This window comes from Lithobates pipiens, unplaced genomic scaffold (assembly GCF_037356315.1).
Source record: "Lithobates pipiens isolate NorthernLeopardFrog02 unplaced genomic scaffold, aLitPip1_a1.2 Scaffold_13, whole genome shotgun sequence".
NCBI classification, from domain to species: Eukaryota; Metazoa; Chordata; class Amphibia; order Anura; family Ranidae; genus Lithobates; species Lithobates pipiens.
The window spans coordinates 181,988,305-182,009,550 of record NW_027507718.1 but is presented as its reverse complement, the minus strand read 5'-3'; the positions used below and the strand labels follow the sequence as shown (position 1 = coordinate 182,009,550).

Below are 21,246 nucleotides of genomic sequence, written 5' to 3'. Positions count from 1 at the left end.
CGCATTGTAGTGCAGATAGAGGAATTCATTTTCTCTCATAGCACCTCGGTTGGCACCAAACGTAGTTTGAACAAATTATCTAAAAGTTCACTTTTTATTTATATAGGAATCCATCCTGTTTCATGAATTTTACAAATCCTCAACAGGGCTGCTTTGGTATTGTAGATGTTTAAGGCAGTACCACAACCCTGAGTGTAGAATATTGCACACACATAGTCCACTTTGCATTACAAGTGCACTGCATGTGTACTTGGAAGTGCAGTCGCTTTAAATCTAAGCCCACGTACACACGGTCGGAGATTTCCATAACCAAATCCGTCGGATTTTGCCCGTCGGATTTTGTCCGTCGGACTTTGTCCGAAACTGTTGCATACACACAGTCGGACAAAGTTGGCGAAAAATCCGATCTTTCAGAACGTGATGACGTAATGTTACAATGGGATTACATTCAGGCTAGTAGCCAATAGCTTTGATGTAGGAATTTGATCTGAGCATGCGTGGCACTTGGTCCGATCAAAATTCTCTACACATGATCGGAGTATGTCCGACCGGCCCAGTTGATCAGGAAATATTTCCAACATGTTGGAAAATTGGGTCCGACGGATATTCCGACGGAATCAATCCGATGCATACCACACACAGTCGGATTATCCGACAACACGGTCCGATAGGACATATTCCGATGGATTCTCCGACCGTGTGTACAAGGGCTAAGGGGTAGATCTGAAATGAGGGAAGCTCTGCTGATTTTATCATTCAATCATGTGCAAGCTAAAATGCTGTTTTTTATTTTCCTTGCATGTCCCCCTTGGATTTACAGCGACTGCACTTCCAAGTGCACCTGCAGTGCACTTGTAGTGCAAAGTAGATTTGCCTTTCGTAAATAACCCCCTAGTATTGCAACAGAAACCAGTGCAGAACGTGGACTGTAGATGTGAGAGTAATGTAAATTCTATACTGCGTTTAGTTGCAATGTAATCTTTGTGTAAAGTTCTCATTTTGGGTTTCAGTAGTACTATAAACAGCTACACGGTGGATATAATAGCGGTCATGCATTGAAGATGTTCAAAGCAGCAGTATATTTAATATATTTCCATTAAATATGACTGCTGAGTATCCCATGCAATGTCGAAACATGTAGTCCCTGCAGGGTCCAGTTTGTTTCAACTGCCCCAATTGCAGTCTTTTAGCAAAATTATATAATCAGCACATTTTTTGCCTAATTCAAATGTATTGTTCAGTGGCGACACATCCATTAGGGGTGCAGGAGCACCCCTAATCCATGCACCTGGCCCCTAATTTACATGCAGGGCTCCGGACACATGGATTTCAATGTTTTTTATTTTGTTTTTTTTAGAAGCACATGATTAAAGCCGAAGGCTTTAACCCGTTCCTGACCAGCTCATGCAGATATACTGCGTCAGAATGGCTCTCCTGGGCAAAATCCCGTATAAATATAGCTTTGTCCAGGAGAGCCACCAGAGGGTGCTCATAAGCGCTGCCAGAGGCACACACGCCTGCGATGCATGTGGCCGGCGGGCGCGAACGTGTGCACAAGAGCCAGCAAGGGGATTTGTGTGTGTAAACACACAAATCCCTGTGCTGTCAGAGGAGAGAAGACAGTTCCTACAAAGTAGGGAAAGCGATCTGTCATCTCTCCTAGTTAGTCCCATCCTCACACAGTTAGAACACACTGAGGGAACACACAGTTAGGCTGGATTCACACCTATGCATTTTTAGTGCTTTTTGCATTTTGCAGATTTGCACTACAGAACGTGTTCCATAGGAAACCATGGTAAATGGCCTGTAGTGCAAATCTGCAAAATGCAAAAAGCGCAAAAAATGCATAGGTGTGAATCCAGCCTCAACCTTGATCGCCCCCTAGTGTTAACCCCTTCCCTGCCAGTGACATTTATATAGTAATTAGTGCATATTTATAGCACTGATCACTTTATAAATGTCAATGGTCTCAAAAATGTGTCAAAAGTCTCCTTTGTATGTCTGTCCATCGTAATGTCACAATACAGCTAAACATGGCAGATCCCCGCCATTACTAGTAAAAAAATAGAAAGAAATAAAAACACCATAAAAATGCCATAAATCTTTCCCATAGTTTGTAGAGGTTATAAAACTTTTGCGCAAACTAATCAATAAACACTTATTGAGATTTTTTTTAACCTGCGATGCATAGTAGCCCATTATGCTTTACCATTGCAGGGAAACAAAGAGAAAGTAAAACCCATCAGGGCTTACTTCCTCTGTAACCACTTAAGCCCCGGACCAATTTGCAGCCAAAGGACTATCCCCTTTTTGCGATTCGGCACTGCGACGCTTTAACTGACAATTGCGCGGTCGTGCGACATGGCTCCCAAACAAAATTGGCGTCCTTTTTTTACCCACAAATAGAGCTTTCTTTTGGTGGTATTTGATCACCTCTGCGGTTTTTGTTTTTTGCGCTATAAACAAAAATAGAGCAACAATTTTGAAAAAAATGCTATATTTTTTACTTTTTGCTATAATCAATATCCCCCAAAAATATATAAAAAAACATTTTTTTTTTCCCTCAGTTTAGGCCGATACCTATTCTTCTACATATTTTTGTTAAAAAAAAATGCAATTAGCGATTATTGATTGGTTTGCGCAAAAATAGGGGATAGTTTTCATAGCATTTTTATTAATATTTTTTTTTTACTAGAAATGGCGGCGACCAGCGATTTTTATTGTGACTGCGACATTATGGCAGACACATCGATATGAAAAAACTCACCACCGCCCTCATCTATAGCTGGCTATAGCAGTAAGTGGCATTGGAAGGCTAAATCAGGTAACAACAAGGCCTGGGGAATGCCTAGGAAAAATCCAAGCCTACTTACCACCAGCTCGCAGACAACCAAATTGACCTGTGTAACAGTATGTTAAAAACAGGGGTTTAGTCCGCATGCATTTGCAAATGCATGCGTAAGCCACAGAGCCTCGTCAAGGCACCCTTGTATCTGTGGTCCTAACACTAAAGTATGAGTGTCCCCACAGTGGAGGCACATGCATTCTAATGAATAGATGAGGTCAGGTGGACTGAAGGGGAGCCCAACCCCTTCTTAAAGGTACATGCAGCACACCAAACACCCAGCGTGTAGCACAATGGCTGCAAAGGTGTTGGTGCATTGCTGCACCAATACAAATACGATATGAAAAAACTTGTTTTTTCTGTGCTGCATGTACCTTTAAGAAGGGGGTGGGCTCCCCTTCAGTCCACCTGACCTCATCTAGCCATTAGAATGCATGTGCCTCCACTGTAGGGACACTCATACTTTAGTGTTAGGACCACAGGCACAAGGGTGCTTTGACGAGGCTCTGTGGCTTACGCATGCGTTTGCAAATGCGTGCGGACTAAACCCCTGTTTTTAACATACTGTTAGACAGGTCAATTTGGTTGTCTGTGAGCTGGTGGTAAGTATGCTTGGATTTTTCCTGGGCATTCCCCAGGCCTTGTTGTTACCTGATTTAGCCTTCCAATGCCACTTACTGCTATAGCCAGCTATAGATGAGGGCGGTGGTGAGTTTTTTCATATCGTATTTGTATTGGTGCAGCAATGCACCAACACCATTGCAGCCATTTTGCTACATGCTAGGTGTTTGGTGTGCTGCATGTACCTTTAAGAAGGGGGTGGGCTCCCCTTCAATGCACCTGACCTCATCTATACATTAGAATGCATGTGCCTCCACTGTGGGAACACACATACTTTAGTGTTAGGACCACAGATACAAGGGTGCCTTGACGAGGCTCTGTGGCTTACGCATGCGTTTGCAAATGCGTGCAGACTAAACCCCTGTTTTTAACGTACTGTTAGACAGGTCAATTTGGTTGTCTGCGAGCTGGTGGTAAGTAGGCTTGGATTTTTCCTGGGCATTCCCCAGGCCTTGTTTTTACCTTATGGCGTACACATCAGACATTTTTGACACATTTTTGGAACCATTGTCATTTATACAGCAATCAGTGCTATTTAAATGCACTGATTCCTGTGTAAATGACACTGGCAGTGAAGGAGTTAACCACTAGGGGGCAATGTAGGTGTTATGTATGACGTTATGTGTTTTTTTTATTGTAGGGGGCGTGGCCTGGCATGTGATGTCACTGATGTCACTGATCATCCTTCCCTATAAAATCGGTGACAGCCACACAGGGAAGCACGGGGATAGGTTTTTTTACATAGACCTCTCCTCATTCTTCAGCTCTGTGACCTGATCGTGGATCGCCAGCGGCGATCGGGTCCGCTGGTCCCGCGGCCACGGAGCACAGGACCACCAGCAGCACGCTCCCGACCCACGGCTGGGCACTTAAAAAGCAACGTACAGGTACGTGCTTGTGCCCAGCCCTGCCATTCTGCCGACGTACATCGGCGTGAGGCGGTCATTAAGTGGTTAAGGACCGAGCCTCTTTTTGAGATTTGTTGTTTACAAGTTAAAAATTGTTTTTATTTGCTAGAAAATTACTTAGAACCATCAAACATTATACATTTTTTTTCTAACACCCTAGAGAATAAAATGGTGGTTGTTGCAATATTTTCTGTTACACCGTATTTTTTGGAAAAAATATACTTTTTTTAATTAAAAAAATAACACAGATAAGTTAGCCCAATTTTTTTTTTATATTGTGAAAGACAATGTTACACCGAGTAAATTCATACTCAACATGTCACACTTCAAAACTGAGCCCACTCGTGGAATGGTGACAAACTTTTACCCTTAAAAATCTCCATAGATAGGTGGCTTTTAAAAATTTCTACAGGTTGCATGTTTTGAGTTACAGAGGAGGTCTAGGGACAGAATTATTGCTCTCACTCTACCAATCACTGCGATACCTCACATGTGTGATTTGAATACCGTTTTCAAATGTGGGCGCTGCTCACGTATGCGTTTGTTTCTGTACGCAAGATCGGTGGGACGGGGTGTGTTTAAAAAAAAAATGTTTCCTTTTATTTTTGATTTTTACACCGTTCTTTAAAAAAAATTGTGTCACTTTTATTCCTATTACAAGGAATGTAAACATCCCTTAATAATAGAAATAATAGAAAAAAAGCATGGCAGGACCTCTTAAATATGAGAGTCCAAAAAACTTCAGACCTCATATTTATCTAAAATGCAATAAAGAAAAAACTTGTCATTTAAAAAAATAAAATAAAAAAAAGTCCCTTTAACCTCCCTAGCGGTGATCCCGAGTCTGGCTCGGGTTGGGATTCTAGTTCCACGAGCGGTAACCCCGAGCCAGACTCGGGATCGCATCGCTGGATACAGGGAGGACACAGGGAGAAGTTACGTACCTTGTCCCCTGGATCCAGCGATGTCCTCCGCGCTGTGGGATCGAGCTGTCTTCCGCTCGATTCACACAGTGCCGGAATGCCGCCGAGCTCCGATCCCTGCGACGTTACGGCGTACGGGAGCGGAGATTGGCGCCAAATTCAAAAAAGTAAAAACACACAAAACACACACAGTACTGTAATCTTACAGATTACAGTACTGTATAAAAAAATTACACACCCCTTTGTCCCTAGTGGTCTGTGCAGTGCCCTGCATGCACGTTTATATTATAAATACTGTTTTTTCTGCCTGGAATTTGGAGATTGCCCATAGCAACCAAAAACTGTCCCTTTATGTCAAAAGTGATTTTAGACCAACTAGAAAACAGCGATAATAAATTATGATCACTTGCAGAATTGAGCGATAGCGATTTGTGGGGAAATTCATCATCAAACACTAAATCTAATGACAGCGACAATTCTGCAAATGAGCAAATTTCAGTGTTTTTGGATTTGATTACATTATTGAATAATTTTTATTATTATATTATAAACTTTATCATACCCGGGATGTCTGCTAGACTCTGGTTTGAACAGATTTAAGAGAGTTATTCCTAAGAAGTACAGGACTACAATATAAAACGCCAAATTTCCATGCAAAATAATTGTACAGCTTTCAGCACCTAAAACCAGAACTAATCATACCGCCAGGGAGGTTAAGAGCTATGGACAGAAGGGACATTTTGACGTCGCTTCTGCCCTGCTGTATGGAGACAGGTCCGGGCCATCTTCCTCTCACTCGTCTCCATACCAAACAAGGAAGTTGATCTGATCACCTCTGCTGCTGCCGACGGCTCCGGTAAGCATCAGAGGGCACCAAAGCCCGGCTGCAAGGGGAAGCCCACCGCCGATAAAAAAGATCTTGCAGTGAATACACCACAGAGGCCACCATTATTGGAAACCGGACCGCCGGCTGAAGAAGAGGATATCAGGGTTATGGCAGCTATCTGCAGTCATAGCAACGATATTTCTTTTCAAATTTAGGACGTATATCGGCGTGCGGCGGTCCGGAAGTGGTTAAAGCGAATGCAGTGCCAAATTGTAAAAAGTGTTCTGGTCAGGAAGGGGGTAAAATCTTCCAGGGCTGAAGTGGTTAATTAGCTGAAAAAAGGGTGGGCTCGTGGCGCACAGCACTGCACCCGAGGCCACCCATTATGTGACATCAGCGAATTAATATTCACTAACGTCTTCCTGTTTCTCCTCCCGGCCAATCAGGAAGTGGGTCCTGATACCCAATTGGCCAGGAGTCCTAAGACCTGATTGGTCGCGAAGCCTAATGCCCTGTACACACGAGCAGAATTTCCGTCAGGAAAATCTTGGATGGTTTTTCCGACGGAATTCCGCTCAAGCTTGGCTTGTATACACACGGTCACACAAAAGTTCTCTGAACTTTTGACTGTCAAGAACACGGTGACGTACAATACTACGACGAGCCGAGAAAATTAAGTTCAATGCTTCTGAGCATGCGTTGAATTGTCCTCATGATCAGTTCAGAACAACTTCTACTGTATGACTGATAGTTTTTTTGGTGTTTTTTTTCATATTGATTACAACAATTAATGTCAGTAAAGAGAAATAATTTATTTTACAGATTCATGTCATACAGACTCCCTAGTGTCCCGTAGTGTACTAAACAACATGTAGAAATACATAACTTAACTTTCTTACTTGAAATACCTAAATAAGTGCAAAATGGTTCTTTAGGATCACAGAAAATACATCACATGAAATGTTTTACATGAGAAATAAATATAAAAAATCAGTACAATATTGAAAATATGAAATATTAACAGAATTCAAACACTTTCTACAAAAGTGTAAAACCTTTATACAGCAAGTGAATTAAATGCTCAAAATATAGCATATTATCACCTTTCTTTTTGAACCACTTTGAAAAATCCTGGAAATATAATAGATTCATTATCTAATAGATTTGTAACTGCTATAAAAAAAATATGCATTCTTGGCTTTCCTTTTAAAGCCTAGGATTCTTAACGTTGGCAAGCCATTAAAAAATAAAGTGTAGGAGTAGAGTCTAGGTAGCTCCCTCAGCTAAAGTCAAGTAATGTCAAGCCACCTGTACCTATGATCACCTGTCTCTTGGAGGAAATCAATGTTTACCTGGGAAAAACCATAGAGAAAAAATAACTTTTACCCCACAGGTTTAACCAGGGATCATCAGCCAGAGTCATGAAAGTGTCTAAAGTGTTTACAAATGTATGTATATTCCTTACACGGACCACAAATGTCTTCATTGGACAAGAGTTCTCCAATGCAGATAGGCACCCTAAAGAGAGGCTCCAGTCTACGCCAAAAAAAGTACAAATACCACAGCTGCTGACTTTTAAAATAAGGACACTTACCTGTCCAGGGATCCAATGCTGTCCACACTTAAACTAATTCTTCAATGGGCTTTGGGTCCAGGCGCCGGCATCTTAACTAAGGTAAACCGGCAGTGAAGCCTTGCCGCTTCACATTGTGCATGCGGGAGCTGAACTACACTTGAGAATGGACTTGCAGTCTTCTGGGACTTGTGATGTGTCTCAAAAGGCTGTGGGAGAAGGTGAGGTTGGTGGCCAAACTTCCACTCGGATCACCGCGGCGATCTGACCGTAAGTGGGAGTGGTTACCTGTCAAAATCAGGTAACCACTCCCTTCCCCCAAAAAAGTGCCATTTGTTAAAGAGATGGGGGGAGGAGGCAAACAAGTGGAACTTCTCCTTTTGGGTGAAGTTCTACTTTAAGTAAAATTTGTAAAAACATGCTTCTTCTCAGGAAATGCTTGGCAACTTTGGTATTATTTGAGGCTGAAATGGGAAATTATATTTACAGATAATATACATTTAATGTGACTAATAAACCAGCTAAGGAAGGTCAACTTTAAAAGCATGGTAACCCTTCCTACCTTTAGCTTGTGTTTTATATCTGCATAAAATGTGTATTGATCATGTAGTTACATGGTGTCATTTGTTGTGCCTAGCAGTTTCAGTGTGGAAACATGAGGCATGCAGCATGGCACTACACAGGTTAATGGCTAAACTCTGTTTGCAGTGGGAGACCGAATTCTTCCCATGAAGAAACTATATATCCCACAATCCCTGGATTTCTCAGTCTAGTGCACATGCAGTTGGGCGCTATAGAGTAATTCAATAATAAAAAAATCTGACAGAGACACAAGCAAGCAGAGCAGTCACATACACACAAAGAGCCAGGGGAATTGATCAGCCATGACACTACAAACTGCAGCCATAATATGTGAGTCCATCATTACAAGGTAAGGCAAAAAAACAACACAGAGAATATAACTACACTAAGACCTACTGTATTTATTGGCGTATAACACTGACTTTTTCACCATGAAAATCGGGTGCAAATAGTGTGTGCGTGTTATACGCAAATACTTCAATTTTAGCTGCCTCAGAGGGGACAGGGAGGGGGCGGGATGAGAGCCGTCAGATTACATACAGTGAGAATCTCCTGTTTACTTGGCGGCCTCTGTAATAGGAAGTCCCATCTCCTGGGCCACCATTGGACCACTGTTCTGTCTATCATAGGTGATTCTCACTGTATGTAATCTGTTGGCATTTGTCCTGCCCCACTCCCTGTCCTCTCTGGGCTGCAGATGGGCATTGATCAGGCTGCATTGATGGCAATGGTGAGGCTGCTGCATTGATGGCAATGGTGAGGCTGCTGCATTGATGGTGATGGTGATGGTGAGGCTGTTGCATTGATGTGGACTGATAAGGCTGCATTGATGCCACTTGTGAGGTTGCAGATGGGCATTGATCAGGCTGCATTGATGGCAATGGTGAGGCTGCAGATGGGCATTGACACTTATTTTGCTTCAAAGCTCCTTACTTAAAATGTAATTTTTTTTTCCCTGAAACTTCCCTCTTAAAATGAATGTTCATGTTATACGCCTGTGCGCATTATACACAAATAAATATGGTAGTTAAAACAAAGAAACCATGTAAAGTGTAAATATGGTCAGGCTATGAATTTTCAAATATTTACATTTTCCTAACAAGCGGAAATTGTCCTTTAAAACAAGCCCTCAATAGCTTCTGTATCTGAAGGCACTGAAGAACAATTTAGCTCAAACTTGATAGCAGAAGTCCTTGTCTAAAACTGGGCATAGATGTATTGAAATTGAGCCGATTCCTGCCAGAGTCCTTCCAGAGGCTGGTCCTGTTGAAGAGAAGTTGACCTACTTATCGACTGCTCATGAATGGGTTTGCGGGAAAACTTTAGTTCAATCAGCGCTGCAGCCAAAAACCTGCAGCACTGATCAATGTATTTTGATGGTGTAATTGTCCAGCTAACTTCTCCGCTCTCAGAATACAATGACACAGTAGGGATGACTCCTGCATCCACTTTGAATGTGTGGATTAGGGAATTAATTCAGTTATTTTTGTTTAGCCTGCTGGCTGATTGAAAAAAAAAAATGTAATCATATATGGCCATCTTATCCCATTTTGCTCCCCCTCCCAGAAGTGCCTCATCAGCCTTCCAGTCTTTTCATCTCTAATGCAAGATTGTGCAGATGATTTGGGAGGTGGAGTAGAAGGGTAAGTTGGACTGCTGAGAGAAAGACTTGAATGACTTCAGTGATTCTGCTGCAATCTATAGGAATGAATTCATCCACGTGTCTGCAGTTTCAGACCTTAAAGATCATTTACTATTTTTAGGAATTTGTAAATACTTGAATGCCTATATAGAATGGTCATAGTCACAGGTAAAAGCTTGTTAAAACTAAATTCATTTTTTAAATGATGTAATACAGCAGTAGTTTGCATTTTTGCCTCTATTTTTCCTAAATAAGGATTCACAATTTTTCCCCACAAAGCCCGTAGATATGATCTATGTTTGCCTTTTGGCCATTCCTGATCTGCCTCTCATGCGGTATAGAGCAGCAGGCAATCACCTTTTTGTATCCTTCATAAATGTCTCCTGCACAGCAGGGCTGCATTGTCAGTTTTTCAACTGAGTATTTTCAATTTAACAAAATCCGGGCGCGAATGGGGGAGGTGGCTTGTACTCCTCTGGCAATTTTGTGTTTTTATTTTTTGGTTGTATTGTTGGCTTTCCATCCTTCTGTCCTGTTTGTCCAAGGCGTTCAAAATTTTCCTTCACACCTCTTAAGTGTGTTGTCATAACATTTTCCATTTTCCTGAAATCTTGAATTATTTCCCCTTCCTTTATCAAAGATGCAGCTTTGGTCATTGCATTCCGACAAGCGTTCAATGGTTTCACTGGTGCCTGTCCTTGCTTCTCTTCATTTTTAATCTGACAATTTGTGTTATGAGCTGCAGTGGGAATTGATGAGTCCAAACTGTATGACTTTGTCATAGGTGGAATACTCTTTGGTAACTCACAGCCCTGAAAAAGAGAATTTGTACAGTGCTGTTAAAACACAGTTACACAGGTTAGTGTTCCAGTATTGACATTGGTTTTCCTGTATACTGTATGTACAGTATGCATGCTTGCCATGCAGGCTATGATCTTTACAATCTGTTTCTACAATCTCCATACAATTCACTTTAGATTTACCAACAACTATATATGCACTAAAAATTCATTCAGTTTATATGCAGTCTAGGTTACAAATTCACACTACATTGATAGATGTTGATACATTTTTGAGAAGATTGTACAATCATATACACATGTTGTGAACTTTAGGAAGCAAATTAAATTGGTTGGCTTTGTTGATACCACTTTAATTGTTATAGTATACAGATTCTGATGTTGTTAATGGGCTTTCTGTTTTACCTGTAGCTTTATTTAACCCCTTTGAACCTCATAATTATAAGAAGATGATGTTTCCATATCCCGAAGAGCAGGGGTCTCCAACCCCGGGCCGTGGCCCACTACCGGGCCGCAGCCTGATTACAACCAGGCCGTGAAGTCTGCACTGAGGTGCGGCGGTGGGCAAGCAGAGAGATCACCGCCATCACCGCACTTCCGCTCACACAGCCCCGCCACTACACTGTTGGGGGTGAAGCAGGCAAGCAGAGAGATTACATCATCTCCCACCGCCTGCCCGCATCATTGCTGTTCCGCCCACATAGCCCGGCCATTATACTGTTGGAGGTGAAGCAGGGGAGCAGGGAGATTACATCATCTCTCACCGCCGCCCACATCACCGCTGTTCTCTCTCACGTGGAACCCACTACTCCACTGCACTGCCTCTGTGCTTAGTGACAATTTGCATTGAAGAGGCTGCATCTGGTGTCATGTGCAATCTGCATCTGGTGGCATGTGACTGTGGCAATCTGCAACTGGTGGCATGTGACTATGGCATGTGGCAATCTGCTTTTTTTACTTATTACAAAAAGCAATCTCGGTTGCAGCATGTGGAAATCTGCATCTAGTGGAATGTGGCAAGTGACTGTGGCAACCTGCATCTGGTGGCATGTGGCAAGTGACTGGTGCAATCTGCATCTGGTGGCATGTGGCAAGTGACTGTGGCCATCTGCATCTGGTGGGATGTGGCAATCTGCATCTGGTGGCATGTGACTGTGGCAATCTGCATGTGGTAGCATGTGGCAATCTACATCTAGTGGCAATCTGCATCTGGTGGCATGTGATAATCTGCATCTGGTGGCATGTGACTGTAGCAATCTGCATCTGGTGGCATGTGGCAATCTGCATCTGGTGGCATGTGACTGTGGCAATCTGCATCTGGTGGCATGCGACTGTGGCATGTGGCAATCTGCATCTGGTGGCATGGGGCAATCTGCATCAGGTGGCATGCAATGTGGCAAGTGGAAATCTACATCTGGTGGCAGGTGATGTGACAAGTGGCAATTTGATGATAGGCATCGTGGCACGTTGCATCTGGTAATAAGTGACAACCTGCATCTGTTAGCAGATTCTGCATTATGGTGAGTTGAACTATTTCATTTTATATTACAATATAATAATAAAAATAATGCACTTCAATCATCCTGACACCATATTAACCTTGGTGTTGTGATGATCGAAGTGCTAACACCAGCCATTTCCTGAAAAATTGGCCATGAAAAACTGCATCGTCACCCAGACGATACATCTGGATATGGTGGCGTTTGATTCAATTTGTTATTCTGGTTCAGTTCAGTTCTAAACTCTGGTTTTTCATCTAATTTTCATTTGCTCAGGTCTCGTAGAGGGCTCTAGAATATATACATGTTCCAAAGATCCCAGGTGTTCTTGAAAGTTTCATGTCTGTCTTGTGCTGATAATATCAGGTCCTCCATCTTTTTAATCTCTTCCACCCTCCACAGCCAAAGTGCCGTGGATGGTGGGTGTTGCTGTTTCCAGTAAGGGAATGCACGATTTTGCTGCATTCATCAGATGATGTAGAATTGATTTTTTATAGACTTTGGGACATATATTTGATATGTGGAGTAGGAAAAATGCCGGGTCGTTCAGGATCTGGAAGTCTGTGAATTTTTGGGAGATGGTGCGGACCGTAGTCCAGAACAGTGTCAGTCTAGGGCATCATTCCCCTGTCCTCTTTGCAACGCCAACACCGTTCAGAAGTGTCAGGGGAAATATTAGCGATTAGGTGTCAAATACCACCTTGTCAAGATCTTATAGTTGGTCTCTTGCATTTTAGTGCAAAGTGAGGACTTGAGAGAGAAACTGACCATATTCTGTGTTTGAAATGCAGTGAAAGTACGGTTGAGGTTTGTTTCCCATTTCGTAATGCAAGGCAGGCTCGGCTGTTGTGGGAGGTATTTAGAAGGGAATACATTTTGGAGAGGACGTATGGGAGCGGTTCTGTTCTGAGTAGAACTCTTCGAATGCATTCAGCGGTCTGTTGTAATCTTAGGGATTTGGAATAAGTCTGATAGGAAATGATGTAACTGTGCCACATTCCAGAACATAAGTTGGAAAGGGCCTGTGGTGTTCATCAATTCCGAGATCATGGGCAATCTGTCTCCTGTCACAAACTGTGAGGCGGTAACACAATCAGTGTTCCTCGATTATAGGAATTGCATGGATGAGAGACCCGGAGGAAACCTAGGGTTATCTATAATTGGAATAAGTGGTGATGTCTTGCTCATTAGGGAAGTTTGTAGGGTAGAATGAGAACATTGTCGTATGGTGTTCCCTTCTTGGGGTAAAGAGTCTCCACTCCACATTGCATTCTTTAGAGGGATTTCGGTTTGGTGTTGCTCAATTTGTGCCCAGAGTTTAAATCTATGATGGTGTCTCCAGTTAATAACCCTGCCTAGATTTATGGCCTGATAGTATCTCCTGATGTCGGGTAATGCAAGACCTCCACATTGTTTGGGCAGGAAAGTTGAGTGTGTGGGGTGCATGGTTTTTTATGTGCCCAAGCAAAGCGGGTAAAGAGGGTTTGGACTTGTTTGAAATATGTAGGGGGTATCCTAATAGGGGGCCTGGAAAAGGTATAAAAATGTTGGCGGTATACACATTTTCCGTGAATTACACCTCCCGAACCATGAATGTAGACCTTTATGCCATTTATTTAATAACATCCTGGTCTTTGCTAATAACGGGGGAAAGTTACTCTCATATATGCTTGAAAGGTCAGGTGGAATATCGGTGCCTAAGTAAGTCAATGTAGAGGATGTCCACTTAAATTGGAAGTTTGATTGTATCACTGGGAGGATCCCCAATCCCCATCTCTTCCGATTTGGTAACGTTTATCTTTAGATTAGATAACTTCCCATAGGTTTCGAATTCTTTAAGGAGATTTGGTAGGGTAACACTGGGTTAGTTAGTGAAAAGAGCAGATCCTCTGCATAGGCCGAAATTTTGTGTTGTATTTGTCCAACTTTTATTCCCTGTATGTCTGGATTTAATCTTACCATGGGTAGGAAAGGTTCTACTGAGAGGGCACACAGGAGGGGGGACAGGGGGCATCCCTGTCTCGTTCTGTTTGTTATGGGAAAGGACCGGAGAGAACTCTGTTTGCTTTCACCCGGGCAGTTGGGTTGGAGTATATGCTGGCTATTAGACTAACGTCAAGTCTGGAAGGGACTTTCATTAACCTCCCTGGTGGTATGATTCAGTCTGGATTTAGGTGCTGAAAGCGGTACAATTATTTTGCATGGAAATCTGGCGTTTTATATTGTAGTCCTGTAATTCTTAGGAATAACTCACTTAAATCTGTTCAAACCAGAGTCTAGCAAACATCCCGGGTATGATAAAGTTTATAATATAATAAAGAATAATAAAAAATATTCAATAATGTAATCAAATCCTAAAACACTGAAAAAAAAAACATTTTGGTTGCTATGGAAATCTCCAAATTTCAGGCAGAAAAAACAGTATTTATAATATAAAAGTGCATGCAGGGCACTGCACAGACCACTAGGGACAAAGGGGGTGTGTAATTTTTTATACAGCACTGTAATATGTAAGATTACAGTGCTCTGTGTGTTTTGTGTACTTTTACTTTTTTGAATTTGCCGCCGATCTCCGCTCCCGTGCGCCGTAACATCGCAGGGAACGGAGCTCGGCGGCATTCGGCACTGTGTGAATCGAGCGGAGGACAGCTCAATCACACAGCGTGGCGGACATCGCTGGATCCAGGGGACAAGGTAAGTAACTCTCACTGTGTCCTCCCCTGCATCCAGCGAAGCGATCCGAGTCTGGCTCGGGGTTACCGCTCCTGCTAGTGAATTCCCAACCCGAGCCAGACTCAGGATTACCGCTAGGGGGGTTAAGTCGCCAAAATCGGTGTCTGGGTGATGAGGTGTGGGATAGGGTGTATGTTAGGAATATGGGTGCGTGGTCTGACCATGTCCTATTGCCTATCGATGTTGTACAAACGGCATGTAGCTGGGTGTGGGGAATTAGGAAATAATCTGTTCTGGTGTATACCTTGTGCATGGGAGAGTATAAAGTGTAATCACGCTCACCTGAATGCTGTAGGCACCAGACGTCTATCAATTGGGAGTTGTGTAGTGTTTTAGCTATGAGTTTGCTTGGCGGGATGGATGATTTGGTCGTCAACGTGTCCACTGATGGGATCAGAGGGGCATTAAAGTCCCTGCCTAAGATCAACTGTCCCTCTCTGAATTCCTGAAGTTTTCCCAAAGCTTCCAGGAATGTAGCTTGTCTGTCATTGGGGGCGTATATTGTCACTAATGTCACCTGTATGTCACCTATAAGGCCTTTCAGGAAGGCATATCGACCCTCTAGGTCTGATATATAGCTCTGACATTTCCAGGGGATCTCACTGGATACCAGTATGGAGACTGATCATGTTTTTCATGGCTGCTACCATGATACCATAATACCCTGATACCATGGTCAGTTTACGTGCCTCCATCATCCCGCTGTCTCTCCTTTCTCCCCCTCCCTCCTTGCCTGCCAGCTTATGACAGTGTTGATCTGCTCCCCGCCCCTTCTACAGCTATCATAACTGTGTGATATTGCTACAGTCCACTGTGCTACGTTAAATGATGTGCCCAGTCTTCAGCCCCAGAGGATTTGGCTGCTTAATGACAAGAGCATTTTTTGCTATATGCCACTGCGTTGCTTTAACTGACAATTGTGTGGTTGTGCGATGCTGTACCTAAACAAAATTGACATTCTTTTTTTCCCACAAATATAGCTTTCTTTTGGTGGTAGTTGATCATTTCTTCGGTTTTAACTTTTTGCGCTATAAACAAAAAAAGAGCGACAATTAAAAAAAAAAAGCACAATGGGGGTTATTTACTAAAGTCGCGGTAGATCCGAGGGGGACATGCAAGGGAAAAAAAACAGCATTTTAGCTTGCACATGATTGGATGATAAAATCAGCAGAACTTCCACTCATTTCAGATCCGCCCCTTAGATTTAGAGCGACTGCACTTTCAAGTGCACTTTCAATGCACTTTCAAGTGCACTTGCCTTTCGTAAATAACCTCCAATATTTTGTACTTTTTGCCATAATAAATATCCTCAAATATTTATTTTTAAAAAGCTAAGTTTTTTCTCAGTTTAGGCTGATATGTATTTTTCTACATATTTTTGGTAATAACAATCGCAATAAGCTTAGATTTATTGGTTTGCGCAAAAGTTATAGCGTCTACAAAATAGGGGATAGATTTAAGCATTTTTATTATTATTATTTTAATTTTTTTTACTAGTAGTGGCGGTGATCTGAGATTTTTATCGTGACTCAGACATTAAGGCGGACACATCGGACACTTTGGACACATTTTTGGGACAATTGACAATTATACAGCGATCACGAGGCCACGAGCATTGGCACCCCCACAGTGCAGCAGGCGCCTGCTATCCCGCTTAAAGGAGCCAATGTATAGCTATGACGGCTCGCAGGAATGTGCCGACCTACCACAGTATAATGACAAGGGTTGGTCGGCAAGCGGTTAATATGCTGCTGTATACCTTGTTTCATAGCACCGCTCAGCTCTCACATGACCGCCCGCCTCTCTCCTCCTGAAGTAAGCGGGGGATTCTCTGTTGCTCCCATTGTAGTTATCAGATCAGGAGAGGAGAGTGGCGAGCAGGCACATGAGCACCGATCAGCAATATGAAATAAGGTATAAAGTGGTATATATTTTTTTTTAAAACACATACACTGGGCACATCATTAATTGTAACAGAGGGGATTGTAGCAATATCACATTGTGGCTTTACAACCACTGTAACTGGCCTTGATCTGTAGTGTTGAAGATGTTTTGACACTGCCTCCAAGTATCTTCTTCAGTTCTAATCAATGTCAGGTACATACTGTACTCCAATATTTATAGTCACATTGGTAACACAGTTACCTTAACCTAAACCCTGATGCACACTAGCAGTTTTTTTTTCATTCAACCCAGCGGTCTGAACAAAAAAAAACTGAGGAGCTTAAGAGTAGCTTGCTGTACTAACTATGCGATGTTAGTACAGTGATCTCCCCACTGAGCTATTGTGTTCTGACAGGGGGATTGCCCCATCACCAGATCATACCAGTCAGTGCTGCCAGCCATTGGCTGCCAGCACTGATCGGATTCCAATCGGATGCTGGTTTTATACATATACGCACACATATGCAAACAAATAAAGAATATTTTTCCTTTGAATAATATTTTACATATTACATTTTTGATGAAAAACATGTTAGTTATAGATCACACCCAGCAACAACCGTATCTTATTTCTCACATCATATGTATCTATGTTTGAAACACTTACACCATTGTTGAACATCATGGGTTGTGTCGGCAGTGCTGGATAAAGTCTAATTCCTTGCAGATTTGGAGGTAGGTTAAATGAAGTACTTGTGCTTTCAGAACTAGTTACAGAAACTTGACGCCTCCTAGGTGGTACTGGAGGAAGGTCTGGCTGCACTGTTGCTCCAGAAGCTGCTAGAGAAACGCTCAAAGCCTTTGATGGCATCAGCAACGATGTTGCAAATGTTTTTCTGTCTTTAAATAATTCATCATAGTCTGTAGTTGCATTTGTTTTCTACAATAGAATAGGTAAAAAAATTAATAAATAAATTTAAAAAACAAGCTAAATTTACCAATGTCTTAAGCAATTTAAATATGCTAATTCATTTGTAAATAAATAAAGCCTTAGCGTTGCATCTAGCACACTATCTCACATTGAAAGACTGGAACAGGGTACAGTACGTAAAAAATTACAATGAAGTCAGGCTTTCTTACACATAGTTGTATGCTGAGACCAGATATATATAAGTCTATCCTTCCTATGTTCTGATCTAGATCTAATGAAGTGCATTAGCAGAGGTGTTCTCAACCCCTTTGTCCCCACCAACTGTAAACTTTGTGTTCTACCTAGTAGTCTGTGTGTGTGGCAGGGCATTTCTGAAGGCCTTTGGGTGCGTCCTTTAGGGCCTGCACTCATAACTTGCAATTATACCAAGCTTAGAGAGTGTGTCCCTCTTTTAGAACTGAGTCCCAAATCTTTTCTTCTAATTTTTCCCTCTTTTTTATCTAAAGTACAGACCTCTACAAAAAATGTGGTATTTAATTACTTGACCTCTGGAAGATTTACCCCCACCCCCCCTCATGACCAGGCCATTTTTTGCGATGCGGCACTGTGTTCCTCTAAATTGAGTGGTCATGTGACGCTGTACAAAAATAAAATATAGGTCCTATTTTTCCCCACAAATAGAGATTTATTTTGGTTGTATTTGAACACCTATACCTTTTTATTGTTTACACTATAAAACAAAACAAAAAAATACAGACAATTTTGAAAATATTTTTTTTTTTACTTTTTGCTATAAAACATATCAAATAAAAAAATGTAAAAATTGAATTTCTTCATAAATTTAGGCCAATATGTATTCTGCTACCTATGGTAAAAAAATCTCAATAAGCAAAAGTTATTGCATCAACAAACTATGGGATTTTTTTTTTTTTTTTTTTTTTACTAGTAATGGTGGCAATCAGGGACTTATAGCAGGACTGCTATATTATATTGCAGTGGACAACTGACACCAACTTTTGACACTTTTTGCAGACCAGTGACACTAACATAGTGGTCAGTGCTAAAAAAAATGCACTGTCACTCTACTAATGACACTGGCTGGGAAGGGGTCAACATCAGGGACAATCAAAGGGTTAACTGTGTGCTCATGGTTAAGGCCTGATGGTCAAAATGTGTTGGCTTTTTTCACTGCTGTTCACCTGCAATAATAAAAGGTTTTAGCCGACTTTCATGGCACCAGCCCTTCTCCCTTTTTTGCATGAATGGGTTTAAATCAGGTGGTGAGAAGGCAACACATCACCTATTCACCACCTGTCAAACACACTAAGCAGCAGTGTCTGCTATACTTGTTAATGAGCCCTTAGTTGCATTCGGCAGCAGCACCCTTAGGGCTCATTCACAGATAAAGTTGGGATGTGGTAAAACACTGTGGCTGAGTCACAGTTTTACTGCCACTAATCCCTACCCCCTTTAGCTGAGTCACAGTTTTACTGCCACTAATCCCTACCCCCTTTAGCTGCTGAGGCAGCAGCCAAAGGTGTACACATGCCGCAGCATGAATTAAACCCCATGTTGCTTTTGGTGGGTGTTGCTGTCTGCCAATCATGACTCATTCAAGTAAATGGGGCCACTCTGCAAATGTCCCAAAATGGATGCTTCTGCAGGGTCCAAATGGGTAAAGCAGGTAGGCAGAAAACAACACAGTGCTTCCTGCTTTAACCTGTACTGCACAAGGTTGCAGGGCACTTGCAGAGTGGCCTTATTCACTTGAATGGGTCATACTTGGCAGGTGCTACACCCACCAACCATGATAGGGCGTATAACTCTTGCTGTGGCTGCGCCATGTGTACACCTCTGGCCACTGCAGCTAAGGGAGGGGTGGTTGGGGCATGGGTGGTAAGAACACTTCTTAACTATGAGGTTTTACAACCCTCCAAATGCAAATGTAAATGAACCCTTACTGTTCTGAGCCCCCTATGAGGCTGCTTTCACACTGTGCATCTGCGACTTTCCTAGGTTAGCTGCACTTTGCCATAGACTTCTATTATATCCTGCAGGTGTGGTGCACCAAACTTGCAGGATATAGTAGAAGTTCATGGCTAAGCACAGCAAACCCGCAGGAAAACTGCAGGCACACTGCACTGTGGGTACACAGCACATCAGTGTGAAAGAAGCCCTATACTATTATGCCCAGTGTATTGCTTCACTCTTCTTTCCAGCTGGCACCACTCTGGAGACCGCTAGCCAGGATAAGAGATGGGCTGCAGTTGGTATGGGACAGGAGCATGGGACAGGAGCCAGCACTACAGAGGAGGCATTGGCTTATGTGTCTTTTGCTCCATACTACAACTCCAACTTTACAAGTAGTCTCTCTGCATTACACTCTGTTTGATTCTCTGGAATGACAGGTCACCAAGCTTAGACTGCCTTCTACCAGTCACTTGGCCGCGATCTACTGGTCGGTCACATGATCACAAGGTCAACAAAGCTTTTATGAATGAATTAGTTCATAACAGCTGTGTTGACTATGCTGTGATTGTCCCTCAGCTATCACATGGTACCTGAGCCAATCACAGCATTCTGTAAACCCCCTGAGCAGTACAATGTTACTATGGTGACACTGAACTACTCTGACGAAAGTATGTTAAAAACATTTTTTTTATTTCATTGTCCCTGATCATCGCCACAGTCATATGATGATGCTGTACTGCACTGGTGACAGTGCTTAAAAAAACAAATGTGAAAAAAATTATAATAATTTTGTTAATTTCTTCATTATAAAAAAATTGTGACAAAAAAAAATTACCACTTCAAAAAACTTGCCAGGACTCTTAGTAAATGCCTCAGACTGTCTACTTTCCAAAAATGGGTCATTTGGGGGTATTTGTACTGTCCTGGCATGTTGGGGCCTTAAGAAAGCAGATAGGCTGTCAGTACAGCAGGACTGATCAATTTTCAAATATACAGTATACACCATAATATACCATTAATATACACTTATTGGGATTTTTTTACCAAAGACATGTAGTGGAATGCATTTTATCTCATTTTATGATGAAATTAGATTTTATTGGATTTGTTTTATGACAGAAAGTAGAATATATTGTTTATTTTTTTCTGTTTATATCTTAATAAAAACCCAGTGGTGATCAAATACTATTAAAATAAAACTCTATTTGGGTGAAAAAAATGCTAAAAATATAATTTGTGTACAGTATTGCATGACCGCCAGTTAAACTAGCTCAGTGCTAAATAGCAAAAAATGGTCATAAAGGGGGTAAAACCTTCCGGAGCTCAAGTACTTAAGGCAATCAAATGTCATTGGTCCTGTAGCTATAAACCAGGTGTCTCCAAACTACAGCCCTCTAGTTGGTCAGGAACTACAATTCCCATCATGCCTTGTCATGTCTGTGAATGTCAGTTTCACAATGCCTCATGGGATTTGTAGTTCCGCAACAGCAGGAGGGCCGGAGTTTGGA

The 21,246-nt window shown here is 42.0% G+C and overlaps 1 protein-coding gene across 1 annotated transcript in view; it reads right to left on the bottom strand.

The window, feature by feature from the left end:
- Positions 1-6,914: 6,914 nt before the first annotated feature.
- The window catches only part of HSH2D (hematopoietic SH2 domain containing), a 54,114-nt gene continuing 39,782 nt past the window's right edge, over positions 6,915-21,246 (bottom strand). The window contains exons 5-6 of the mRNA XM_077475955.1: positions 17,504-17,776; positions 6,915-10,732 (exon numbers count right to left, since the gene is read on the bottom strand). Coding sequence (XP_077332081.1) covers positions 10,352-10,732; positions 17,504-17,776 — 654 coding nt within the window. The 3' untranslated portion in view covers positions 6,915-10,351. The remainder of the gene's footprint in view (positions 10,733-17,503; positions 17,777-21,246) is intronic.